This window comes from Manis pentadactyla, chromosome 11, assembly GCF_030020395.1.
Source record: "Manis pentadactyla isolate mManPen7 chromosome 11, mManPen7.hap1, whole genome shotgun sequence".
Taxonomy (NCBI): Eukaryota; Metazoa; Chordata; class Mammalia; order Pholidota; family Manidae; genus Manis; species Manis pentadactyla.
In genome coordinates this window covers 119,874,602-119,888,108 of record NC_080029.1, presented here as the reverse complement: position 1 = coordinate 119,888,108, position 13,507 = coordinate 119,874,602, and the positions used below count along the sequence as shown (strand labels likewise).

At 38.5% G+C, this 13,507-nt stretch overlaps 1 protein-coding gene across 1 annotated transcript; it reads left to right on the top strand.

Moving 5' to 3' along the window:
- Positions 1 to 721: 721 nt before the first annotated feature.
- LOC130679629 (40S ribosomal protein S27-like) lies at positions 722 to 1,052 on the top strand. The gene has a single exon (XM_057488956.1). It carries the CDS (start codon positions 735 to 737, stop codon positions 984 to 986), a length of 252 nt encoding a protein of 83 aa, XP_057344939.1. The 5' UTR covers positions 722 to 734; the 3' UTR covers positions 987 to 1,052.
- Positions 1,053 to 13,507: the final 12,455 nt, after the last annotated feature.

The window sequence follows — 13,507 nt, the reverse complement described above, 5'->3', positions numbered from 1 at the left end:
AGATCTGGAAATGCCAGGTAAATAGGGATGAGATTTGAAATATTCCAAAGTTTTATCCTACTCAAACACATTTTGCTTTATAGAAATAGAAACAGAACACATACCTTTGTTTCACCATTAGTAAGCTAGTGCTGAAATAAATATGAAAATATGGGAAGAGGAGGGTAACATGCCAAAACCCTTCCATGTCAGGAAAAAATAAAACCCAAAGGTATATTTTTCACATAACAAGATCACAGGGTGTTATGAAATGAGATACTAGTTATTTTTTTGAATAAGAAAATTAGATTATGTTTGTCCATAGTGAAATCATTAACTTAGTGTCAAAAAACTGAAACTGTCATCTCTTTCTTCTTAGTCTACTACTTACTACTTTAATTTTTGCTTTTATGGGAAGCAATATAGTAGAGGCTCTGGAATCAAAGTGTTTGGTTTCCAATCCTGGGTCACCACCTAACTAATCTTGGGTAAGCACTTAACCTTTCTGGGTCTCATCTGGAAAGTGGAGGAACTAATAGAACTTACTTCATATTGAAATACTATATGTAAAATGCTTCATATAGTGCCTGACAGATAGTAAGCTTTTAATAAACATTAGCTATTTGTTATGCAGTGTAAATGAAGTTTTCAAATAATAACATGAGAGACAGGAATGTGACGAAAAAATTTTAGAACACAGAGTTAAAGAAGCTGAGTTTGTTTCCAGTGGTGATGACCTACTTGCCCACAAGAACATGCTTCTGGCAAAGGATCTTCTTCATTCCTCTCCAGAAGAGGAGAAGAGGAAACACAAGAAGAAGCACCTGGTGCAGAGTCTCAAATCCTATTTCATGGATGTGAAATGCCTAGGATGCTATAAAATCACCACCATCTTTAGCCATGCACAAACAGTTTTGTGTGTTGGCGGCTGCACTGTTCTCTGCCAGCCTAAAGAAGGAAAAGCAAGGCTTACAGAAGGGTGCTCCTTTAGATGGAAGCAGTGCTAAAAGCACCCTGAATCAAGATGAGTGGGAAACCATCCCAATAAACACATTTTGGATACAAAAAAAAAATATTGAATTTATATGTGGTGGCAGGGAAGAGATAAAAGGGCATGGGGCAGAAGGAGAAAGTATGAGTCAGGAAACAAACTAGGACTGAGTGAGTTAGAGCAGGATAACCAGAAGGAAACTGGATCATAGGAGAATTAAAACAAAATAACGGACCAAAATCTCTGTAGAGATCGGGGCTATTGTGAAACTGTGAGCCTTAGAGTCTTAGTAGGAATAGTTTTCAAAGATTCGTGAGCCAGTGAGGGAGAGAGTCAGCTTTATATCCTTGTCTGCCCAAGAAAAGAGCTGAAATCTGACATGTAGGTAGAAATAGCAAGGGATTGAGAAGTTTGAATGAGCTTTTCTCTGGGAAAGTAGGCAAAAGAGAGACTGAGAGTTGCACAGAAGGAATGAGGCAAAGACATTGGACACTAAATGTACAGAACTAAGAAACATTCTAAGGTAAATCTTCCTATATCCTTAGTTAAAAAAAGCAAATTATTTACACTCCTAAAGAGCTAGCGTAAGTATGATGGGGTTTGTAACACCCTACTGAAGAGTTAAAGAGCAGAAAATTTGGTCCTGGAACAGTTTCAGGTGGTAGCTGCAAATGTACATGTTTACCACTGGTTAACAAAGGCTTTTGTCCAAGTGTTTAAGGCAATTTCTCACCACTTTTTCCAGAGAGATTTATTTGAAGTGACCATAATAGTGACAGTACCCCTAAGAGTTCTATAGACCCCATCTAGAATCTTTCTTCTGAGATGACAGTGCTCCATCTGCATAATTTCCTCTAAAAAAGAATTGGAAACTGGAAGCACTACAATATGTTTTTGGGTCCTCTGAGCAACCATACAAGTAGAATTACTTCATTGAGAACTGGAAGGGACTTTAGGAGTCCCTCATTTTTAAAAGAACAAACTGTGGCTCAACAGAGTACACTGACATGCCTGTTATCTCAGTGACCAATAGCAGAGCTGACACTAGAATTGCAATTGCCTAATTCCTAGCGTAGGGCTCTTTCCACTGTGATGGATTATTAACTTGCATAGTTTAACTGATCATTTTAAAAAAGAAAAAAGAACCCTGATCCACCAGATCCAGAAACTGCTAGATTGGCTGTAGAAAAATTACTGGAAGAGCTTCTTAAAGATACTTATCCTGGGCTCCATTTCGAGAGATTCTGATTCAGAATGACAAGGATTTGGAATCTGTATTTGTTGAGAAGTACCCAGTTACTCTTAATCATCCATGCCTAGAAATATTCTCTAGTCCAACTTTTGGTTAGATGCACCAATATCATAATAATATTCATGCAGTTTCTGCTTGAATGCCTCCAATATAAAGTCTATTATATAAACAAGTCCTCGAAAGCATGATACCTATACATAGGAGAGCAAAGACTAGGTTTAAGTTTTGTTTTAAACTTCAGAAAACTCTAATCAAGTTGAGGTAGAGAAATAAGAACTCTCCCTCTATGAACACTCTAACCACTGGAGTGTTTTGTGAGATAATAAAATTATGCATTGTTTGAGCCTGCATGAGTTAGGCATCATTATATGCAGCTGAAAATATCCTAATTATCAATACATAAAAAATACTGTGAGATTCAATCTACAAACACTTTGTTTTAAAATGAATATAATGTGACTAGCAAGCATTAAAGATGGCGGCATGAGAGGTGAGACAGAGGCTTCTCCTAAAACCACATATAATATGAAAATATAATTAATACAAGTAATCCTGAAAGAATACCAGGAAAGAGGACTGCACCAGACTGCATACACCTGGAGAAAAGAGCAGACCTCACGGAACAGGGTAACGTACCAAAGCTGTGACCCGGGGGGGGCCTAAGCCCTTCCCTGAACCCAGCTCACTGACGGGAGGAAGAGAAATGGAACGGGGAGGGAGTGGAGGCCTGGGATTGATGAACACCTAACTTCGGAGATCTGCTCTGGGAGCACAAACCTACATTTCACAGTGCTTTCATGATACTCTTGTGATTATGGTATTGGAAAGCTAAGACAGGCAGAATTCCTGGAGAGACTGAGATTCCAGCCACTTGTGGAAAGCAGGGATCAATATCCGGCTGCTCTGGGACAAAAGGTGGGCAGGCTGAGAGACTTCCTAACAAGGAAGCCCTTAGCAAGAGGGCTGCTAAAGGGGCAAGGATTGCACAGAGCTTACTGCTCAGGAGAAAGGACAGGTAGACAAAATTGTCCGGGGGCACTCTGCCCAGCAGGTTGGGAGCTTTCACGATTTCCAGCTGCTCAAGCTCCCTAGCTGACTACACAGCTCCAAGGACCCCCTCGGTGATAGGCAGCCTCCTGCGCCTTTCTCCCAGCCAGGCCCACTTGGCTCGCAAACCAGCAAACTCTACCTTGGTGTCAGGGCAGCCAGAGGGAAGATCTGTCTACAGCAACTACAAATGCAAAGCATAAAGGCTTATACCTGTGTGCTCAGCCCACTGGTTCAGGCAGTGGAGACAGGCATACCAGCCGGGAAGCAGGAAACAGCTCTTCCCTCCCTCCGGGCACCAATACCACTACCCTGAGACCCCAGACATTGCTTCAGGGTCTGAGCAGCTCCAGAGAGTAAAGCTTCTGGACACTAGAGGGCGCTGTATACAAATATGAAACGCCAAAGGAACCTGATTCAAAGTAAAATTAATATAACTCCTGAGAAAGATGACATGGAACTCTTGACTCTTCCTGAAAGGGATTTCAAAATAAAAATCCTTAACATGCTAATGGAGGTACAGAAAGATATTCAAGAACTCAGGAATGAATTCCAGTCAGAGATCCAATCGTTGAACAGCACAATGGAGAGAATTAAAAGCATATTGGATACAGTGGAGGAGATGATAAATGAAATAGAAACTAGAGAAGAGGAAGACAAAGAGGCTGAGGCACATAGAGAACAAAGGATCTCTAAGAATGAAAGAATATTGAGAGAACTGTGTGACCAAGCCAAATAGAACAAATTCACATTATAGGGGTATCAGAAGAAGAAGAGAGAGAGAAAGAGATAGAAAGTGTCTTTGAGGAGGGAATTGCTGAGAACTTCCCCAGTCTGGGGAAGGAGATAGTTTCTCAGGCCATGGAGGTGCACAGACCTCTCAACACAAGAGACCCAGGGAAGACAACACCAAGACATATAGTAATTAAAATGGCAAAGATCAAGGGTAAGGACAGACTATTAAAAGCAGCCAGAGAGAGAAATAAGATCACATACAAAGGAAAACCCATCAGGCTAACATCAGACTTCTCAGCAGAAACCTTACAGGCCAGAAGGGAGTGGCATGATGTATTTAATGCAATGAAGCAGAAGGGCCTTGAACAAAGAGTACTTTATCCAGCAAGATTATCACTTAAATTTGAAGGAGGGATTAAACAATTTTCAGATAAGCAAAGCTGAGAGAATTTACCTCCCACAAACCATCTCTACAGTCTATTCTGGAGGGACTGCTATAGATAGAAGTGTTCCTAAGGTTTAATAGCTGTCATCAGAGGTAATAAAACCACAGTAAATAAAGTAGAACAGCTAAATACTAAGCAAATGCAAAATTAAATTAACTATCCCCAAAGTCAATCAACGGATAGACAAAGAGTACAGAATATGATACCTAATATATAAAGAATGGAGGAAGAAAAAGGAGGAAAAAAGAAAAGAACCTTTAGATTGTGTTTGTAATAGTATATTAAGTGAGTTAAGTTAGACTCTTAGATAGTAAGGAAGTTAACTGTAAACCTTTGGTAACCACGAATCTAAAGTCTGCAATGGCAATAAGTACATACATATTGATAATCACCCTAAATGTAAATGGAATGAATGCACCAATCAAAAGACATAGAGTCACTGAATGGATAAAAAAACAAGATCCATCTATATGCTGCCTACAAGAGACTCACTTTAAACCCAAAGACATACACAGACTAAAAGTGAAGGGATGGAAAAAGATATTTCATGCAACTAATAGAGAGAAAAAAGCAAGAGTTGCAGTACTTGTATCAGACAAAATAGACTTCAAAACAAAGAAAGTCACAAGAGACAAAGAAGGACATTACATAATGATAAAGGAGTCAATCCAACAAGAAGATATAACCATTATAAATATCTATGCTCCCAACACATGAGTACCTACATATGTGAAACAAATACTCACAGAATTAAAATGGGAAATAGAATGCAATGCATTCATCCTGGGGTACTTCAGCACTCTACTCACTCTGAAGGATAGATCAACCAGACAGAAAATAAGTAAGGACACAGAGGCACTGAACAACACACTAGAACATATGGACCTAAGAGACATCTACAGAACTCTACACCCAAAAGCAGCAGAATACACATTCTTCTCAAGTGCACATGAAACATTTCCAAGAATGGATCATATACTAGGCCACAAAAAGAGCCTCAGTAAATTCAAAAAGATTGAAATTGTACCAACCAGTTTCTCAGACCACAAAGGTATGAAACTAGAAATAAATTACACAGAGAAAATGAAAAATCCCACAAACACATTGAGGCTCCACAACATGATCCTAAATAACCAATGAATCAATGACCAAACATAAACAGAGATCAAGCAATATATGGACCCAAATGACAACAATAATTCAACACCGCAAAATCTGTGGGATGCATACAAGGCCGTGCTAAGAGGAAAGTTTATTGCAAACCAAGCCTACCTCAGGAAAGAAGAACAATCCCATATAAGCAGTCTAAACTCGTAATTAATGAAACTAGAAAAAGAAGAACAAATGAGGCCCAAAGTCAGTAGAAGGAGGGACATAATAAAGATTAGAGCAGAAATAAAGAAAATCGAGAAGAATAAAACAATAGAAAGAATCAATGAAAGCAACAGCTGGTTCTTAGAGAAAATAAACAAAATAGATAAACCCCTAGCCAGACTTATCAAGAAAAAAAGAGTCTGCACACATAAACATAATCAGAAATGAGAAAGGAAAAATGACTACAGAAACCACAGAAATACAAAGAATTATTAGAGAATACTATGAAAAATTATATGCTAACAAACTGAATAACCTAGAAGAAATGGACAACCTTCTAGAAAAATACAACCTTCCAAGACTGACCAAGGAAGAAACAGAAAATCTGAATAGAACAATTACCAGCAATGAAATTGAAGTGGTAATCAAAAAAGTACCTAAGAACAAAACTGCTGGACCAGATGGCTTCACCGCTGAATTTTTTTTCAAACATTTAGTGAAGTCCTAATACCCATTCTCCTTAAAGTTTTCCAAAAAGAAGAAGAGGAGGGAATACTTGCAAACTCATTCTATGACACCAGCATCACTCTAATACAAAAACCAGGCAAAGAAACCACAAAAAAAGAAAATTACACACCAATATCCCTGATGAGCACAGATGCAAAAATACTAAACAACATATTAGCAAACCGAATTCAAAAATACATAAAAAAGATCATCCATCATGATCAAGTAGGATTTATTCCAGGAATGCAAGGATGGTACAAGATCGGAAAATCCATCAACATCATCCACCACATCAACAAAAAGAAGGACAAAAACCACATGATCATCTCCATAGAAGCTGAAAAAGCATTTGACAAAATTCAACATGCATTCATGATAAAAACTCAACAAAATGGGTGTAGAGGGTAAGTACCTCAACATAATAAAGGCCATATATGACAGACCCACAGCCAACATTATACTTAACAGGTAGAAGCTGAAAGCCTTTCCTTTAAGACTGGGAACAAGACAAGGATGCCCACTCTCCCCACTTCTATTCAACATAGTACTGGAGGTCCTAGCCACAGCAGTCAGACAACAGAAAGAAATAAAAAGCATCCAGATTGGCAAGGAAGAAGTTAAACTGTCCCTGTTTGCAGATGACATGATATTGTACATAAAAAAACCTTAAGAATCCACTCCAAAACTGCATCTAATATCTGAATTCAGCAAAGTTGCAGGATACAAAATTAATACACAGAAATCTGTGGCATTCCTATACACTAACAATGAACTAGCAGGGAGAGAAATCAGGAAAACAATTCCATTCACACTTGCATCAAAAAGAATAAAATACCTACGAATAAACCTAACCAAGGAAGTGAAAGACCTATAGTCTGAAAACTACAAGACACTCATGAGAGAAATTAAAGAAGATACCAATATATGGAAACACATCCCGTGCTCATGGATAGGAAGAATTAATATTGTCAAAATGGCCACCCTGCCTAAAGCAATCTATAGATTCAATGCAATTCCTATCAAAATACCAACAGCATTCTTCAACAAACTAGAGAAAATCATCCTAAAATTCATATGGAGCCACAAAGGACCCCAAATAGCCAAAACAATCCTGAGAAGGAAGAACAAAGCTGGGGGAATTATGCTCCTCTACTTCAAGCTCTACTATAAAGCCTCAGTAATCAAGACAATTTGGTACTGGCACAAGAACAGACCCATAGACCAATGGAACAGACTGGAGAGTCCCAATATAAACCCAACCATATATGGTCAATTAATATATGATAAAGGAGCCATGGATATACAATGGGGAAATGACAGCCTCTTCAACAACTGGTGTTGGCAAAACTGGACAGCTACATGCAAGAGAATGAAACTGGATTATTGTTTAACCCTATACACAAAAGTAAACTCGAAATGGATTAAAGACTTGAATATAAGTTATGAAACCATAAAACTCTTAGAAGAAAACACAGGCAAACATCTCCTGAATATAAGCATGAGCAACTTTTTCCTGAACTCATCTCCTTGAGCAAGGGAAACAAAAGCAAAAATGAACTCATGCAACCACATCAAACTAAAAAGTTTCTGTATGGCAAAAGACACTATCAACAGAACAAAAAGGCATCCTACAGTATGGGCGAATATATTTGTAAATGACATATCTAACAAGGGGTTAACATCCAAAATATATGAAGAACTTACACACCTCAACACCCAAAAAGCAAATAACCCGATTAAAAAATGGGCAGAGGATATGAAGAGACAGTTCTCCGGAGAAGAAATTCAGATGGCTAACAGACACATGAAAAGATGCTCCACATCACTAATCGTCAGGGAAATGCAAATTAAAACCACAATGAGATATCACCTCACACCAGTAAGGATGGCCAGCATCGAAAAACTAAGAACAACAAATGCTGGAGAGGATGCGGAGAAAGGGGAACCCTCTCACACTGTTTGCTGGTGGGAATGTAAGCTAGTTCAACCATTGTGGAAAGCAATATGGAGTTTCCTCAAAAAACTAAAAATAGAAATACCATTTGACCCGGGCATCCCACTCCTTGGAATTTACCCAAAGAATACAACTTCTCAGATTCAAAAAGACATATGCACCCCTATGTTTATCACAGCACTTTTTACAATAGCCAAGATATGGAAGCAACCTAAGTGTCCATCAGTAGATGAATGGATAAAGAAGAGGTGGTACATATACACAATGGAATACTATTCAGCCATAAGAAAGAAACAAATCCTACCATTTGCAACAACATGAATGGAGCTGGAGGACATTATGCTCAGTGAAATAAGCCAGGCAGAGAAAGACAAATGTCAAATGATTTCCCTCATTTGTGGAGTATAACAATGAAGCAAAACTGAAGGAACAAAATGGCAGCAGACTCAGAGACTCCAAGAATGAACTAGTGGTTACCAAAGGGGAGGGGTGTGGGAGGGCGAGTGGGAAGGGAGGGAGAAGGGGATTGAGGGGTATTATGTTTAGTACGCATGGTGTGGGGGGTCACGGGGAGAACAGTGTAGCCCAGAGAAGGCACATAGTGGATCTCTGGCAACTTGCTGCACTGATGGACAGTGACTGCATTGGGGTGTGGGTGGGGACTTGATAATACGGGTAAATGTAGTAACCACATTGTCTTCATGTGAAACCTTCCTAAGAGTGTATATCAATCATACCTTAATAAAAAAAAATGTGACGGGCTCTAAGCCCTAAAACTGTATAGCAAAATTGTATTTGATAATGTAATCAATAAGTGTATGACCTAGAGTCTCTGGGTTCCTGGCTTTCTTACCAAGTCTTCATTCACATGGCTGTTGTCCTACCTACACAATCTGTAAACTCTCTTTGGGGGTGCACAGTCTGAGAAAGTCTCTCTCACTACATTCGGGAAAGGGAATAATCTTTACATTAGTAGCTACTTAACAATAGGTAATGGATCTGCATAAAAAATTTATTTGTGCGGCACTTATTTTTGTCACATAGCAAGATTTCTGGAAGGAGGTAATTCTTAGCATTGTTTCACCTGATCAGTAATGCCATTGGAGACTTAAGGTTTTTCTCTATATTTTTGTTCTACCACCCTGAAATATTCGCTCTTAACTTATGCTTCTTGCTTTGTGTTTCCAAGATGATTTCTGCAGCCCTAGCCATCACCCTAGCATTTTAGGCAAAATGAAAAAGCCAAGAGCAGCACCATTAGTGTTTGCAAATACATGTTTCCTATAGCTCCACAACATACTTTCTCGAATATCTCATCAGGCGGAAATATGTCACATGGTCAGCTCTAGCTGTAGGGGAGGCTAGAATGTGACTAATGAGGTGGTATGTTACTATTTAAGTAAGTTTTCTCTTACATCCTGTAGAAAATGTTTCAGTTTTCTTCATATAGATCTTTCACTTTTTAAATTGAAGTATAGTTGATACACAATATTATATTGGCTTCAAGTATACAACAGTGATTCTACAGTTATCCACATTAGATGCTCATCCCAACTAGTGTAGTTGTTAACACACAAAGCTGTTACGTAACTATTGACTATATTCTCTATGCTGTACTTTCATCCCTGTGACTAATTTATATTATGATTGAGATTTTGTGCCTCTTAATCCCTTTCACCTATTTCTCCCACCCACCCCAACCCCTCCCCCATGGTAACCACCAGTCACTTCTCAGTGTCTGCGAGTCTGTGGCTGTTTTGTTCTTTTTATTTTATTCTAAGATTCCATTTATAAGTGAAATTATACATTATTTGTCTATCTCTGCCTGGCTTATTTCACTTAGCATACTACTGTCTTTTACATTTATTTTGGTTTATCCTTGGGTACTTTATTTTCTTTTCTACTGTATGTTTATTGTTACATTTTCTAATTGATTATCTTGCTAATTTTCAAATTAGCTGTTGATTTTTGAATGCTGGTATGTTGCTCTTTTATTCATCCATAAAACAAGTTTTCTGTTAGTTCTGACAAGAAGTTGGGACAGTGAGTGGAAGAGGAGTATGTACCTGGCGCTCCGCAATGGGGCATCAGTACGGCTTTTTCCTTAGAGCTCACTGCAAATGCAGGCTCTTTAAACTAGCTTAGCCGCCCAGGAAAGCCTGGGGAGAATCCAACAGCACACCTCGGAGAGGAGAGCAGCGGAGCAAATACCCACTCTGAGGGCAGAAAAGCTGTAGTAATATCCCAGAACGGAAGGACAAGAAAGAAAGGCATCACAATTAAGCAGTGCTTTGTCTTGTCTTCACCTACTCCTGGCAAGAGAACTTGTAGAACAGCTTTTTCAAAATACTGTGAAGAGAGAATTTAACACTATAAATCCCTCCTTAAATAATAGGGGATCTTTTCTAAAAACTAAGAGTTTTAAACACAATGTTTTCAAATAATTAGCTGAACCCTTGGATCTCCACAGGGAGACCCAGAGATGATCCCGGGTGTAAGAATTGGAGAATTTTCTGGGTGTAGGAAAATGTGAGGGAAATGAATACTGCTCCAAAAAAAAACAAAAAGAGGGCAGCAAAAAGTAAAAGAGAGCAAAAGGAAGAAAGGAGATAGGAAAGTTAAGCAGTTATAATTAGAGGCTCGGATGCAAGAGCAAAAATGGCTAAGTTGCATTTTATTTTGCTTTTTACTTTTTGAAAACTAAATTTAAATGATTTTAAATTGTTGTATTGTTGTTATATTAAATTTTTTCAAAACCTTTGGGAAAGCCAGCATCACACTAAAGACTTATTCAGTGATTTTTCTCCTAGATAAAATCTTATCATTTTTGCTTTTTCAAGAATGAGCTGATTCATGTTCTGCCAATTCTGAGTAGCTATCCCTTAAGCCCTGAGACTAAATTGGGCTGTGCATTTTTTGTGTTATTAGAATTGCTCAAACCTGTGTTTTACCCTTTCCTCTTTTTGCCTTTATTCCCCGCTACACAGTGAGCCACTTGCTAATGGGCAATACATCTTTTTAAAATTTTTGATGGATGGATGTGTGGGAAGATAGGTATGAATAAAAGAAAATGAAGGTTGCAGGTTTCCAAACACCTGATGCCTTCATGGTTTTAGGCAACATTGTAAGGGAGGTGAAGTTTGTCTTTATCAGTCTCCCACTTTCTTCTTACTTTTTCAGTATCCCTGCCCTCCTGGTAGATCCTGTCTGAAAACTCTCAAAATTGTCCCCCTATCTAGACCTTTCTTGTGTAAAATTTCTTCTTCTTTCTCCTCTCTCAACTCTCAAAGCATCTGCTTACTAGTATTTGGCTAAGTAATTATCTGATCGATTTAAGTAATCTAAATTAAGGTATGACTACAGCTTTATCCCCTTAGAGAATCTGTGTTTTTTTATAAAAACGTCTGTTAATTCATATTTACTGGGAGGAATATCTTTTAATGCTTTCTGGCCTGTCCATTCTCTGTTCTCTCCTGGTTCCTTATTTAATGTTCCAGAAAGTAAAATATGTGGAATAGAGATGATATCATTTGTTGAAGCCAAATTTAAAGATAAAATTAAGGGCCAGAGAATTTGACTAACTAGTAAGAGGTATTGGCAGCCAGCAATGGTAAAATAGTGACTGTTTAAGGAGCTAAGAGCAGGTTTTCATAGTGAAGTAATACTTCCAAACCAAAAAACTAGCTTTCAGTTTCAAAGATCACAATCCCTTTTGTAAGGCCTTCTTAAATTCCCTGGATCTAGATGATACACTATCTCTCAGAGAGTCTGGGTCCTTTTGCTTTTCTCTTTTTCCTTCCTTTCCAGTTCTTACAAATTGTTGAAAACAGTGGGAATCACCTACATTTTTCAATGAGATATCTACATAAAAAATAAGAAGTGACTTGCTAAAAACAGTCTTGGTTTATATGAGTCAACAGAAATAACTTCTCTGTTGTTTCTTATGGCCACAGAGAGCACTAGATGAAATCTCATGGTCTAGCTGGTCAATGAAAGACCTAGGCCCAAGAACATTAAATGTTTGCCAAAAGTCAGCCTAACTAATTTGGGGAGTGAGGACCAAAAACGAAAGTTTGAATTTGCAAACTGAATGTTCTCTCCATTCTGCGGAGGTGTCCCATCGTGTGGCCTTGGGAATCTGTGAAGACTTGGTGGCCTGGCCACTCCATCTATTGCAACAGCATTTAGCATTAATATGAAAACTTCCTTTAATAAGCTTTGAATAACTTTCCTTATGACTCTTCAGTTGTTAGTGTCTTTGACCTAAACCATCCTTGCATTTCTTTCATCTAGAATATTGACTTGTTAGTGAATGAGACCTAATCTAGTGAGGGTTCCACAGAGTGATTATACTATTATCTCAGAATTACCTATGATACTCCAACTGCTCTTCATATAGGCCCAACGAAACATCTTCAGCCCTGAAGGGAAATCTCTCTGCAGACTTTTGTATATGTGTTTGTGTGTGTGTGTGTGTGTGTGTGTGTGTGTGTGTGTGTGTGTGTGTGTGTGTGTATCTGCCCTCTACTTTATATCTAAGAATTATTTTTTGTCTTGTCATTATCATTCTTCTCAGCTGAATTTCTGTCCTCATCATTTCTGTCTTCAGTCATTTTCTTTTCATTTACTGTGAAGTCTGTTGCTTGACACATCACTAGTCACATTCCCTGTTATCTCTGCCTCATGCCTTGGCTTTACTATGTCAGCTGGTTCTACATCAGTAGCTAACCCTGCCTGAGTTATTAACCCATCCATTATTACTGATTCATTTCCTATCTCTGGCTCTCTCTGGGTCCTTGACTCAGTCTGAGCCTCTGGCTTAGTCTGAGTTCCTATCACTTTTTGGGTCTCTGGTCCTGTCTGAGTCTCTAGCTCTGTCTGGAACCCTGCCTCTGTTTGGGACCTTGATTGTGTCACTGAACTTGATCGCCTTTCTGGTGCTTGACTCATCAATGGAGAAATGCCTACATTTATTTCAGTTAGACCCAATTTGACTGTGGCTATATTTCCTATCCTTGTCCTTGTTATAGGGAACACAATGAGATCTTGATCTTGAGGAGAAACCTGAGAACTTATGTGATTGAGTCCAGACAGGAACCCTGGAGAAAAAGAAAGAAAAGTTCAGGGTCAGCACTGTGGATTAGTAATAGATAAAATCTGAAGTCATCAAACATCCCTGAAGAGTAGTACTGGTTTAATTAAAACAGAATTTGATTGACAACACATTTCTGAATATCCTATTATTCATTCTCTTTTGGGGCCAGAGATTCAAAACATTGATC

Coding starts and splice junctions, on each gene's coding strand:
- LOC130679629 (XM_057488956.1), top strand. CDS start 735: ATGCTTCTGGCAAAGGATCTTCTTCATTCCTCTCCAGAAGAGGAGAAG.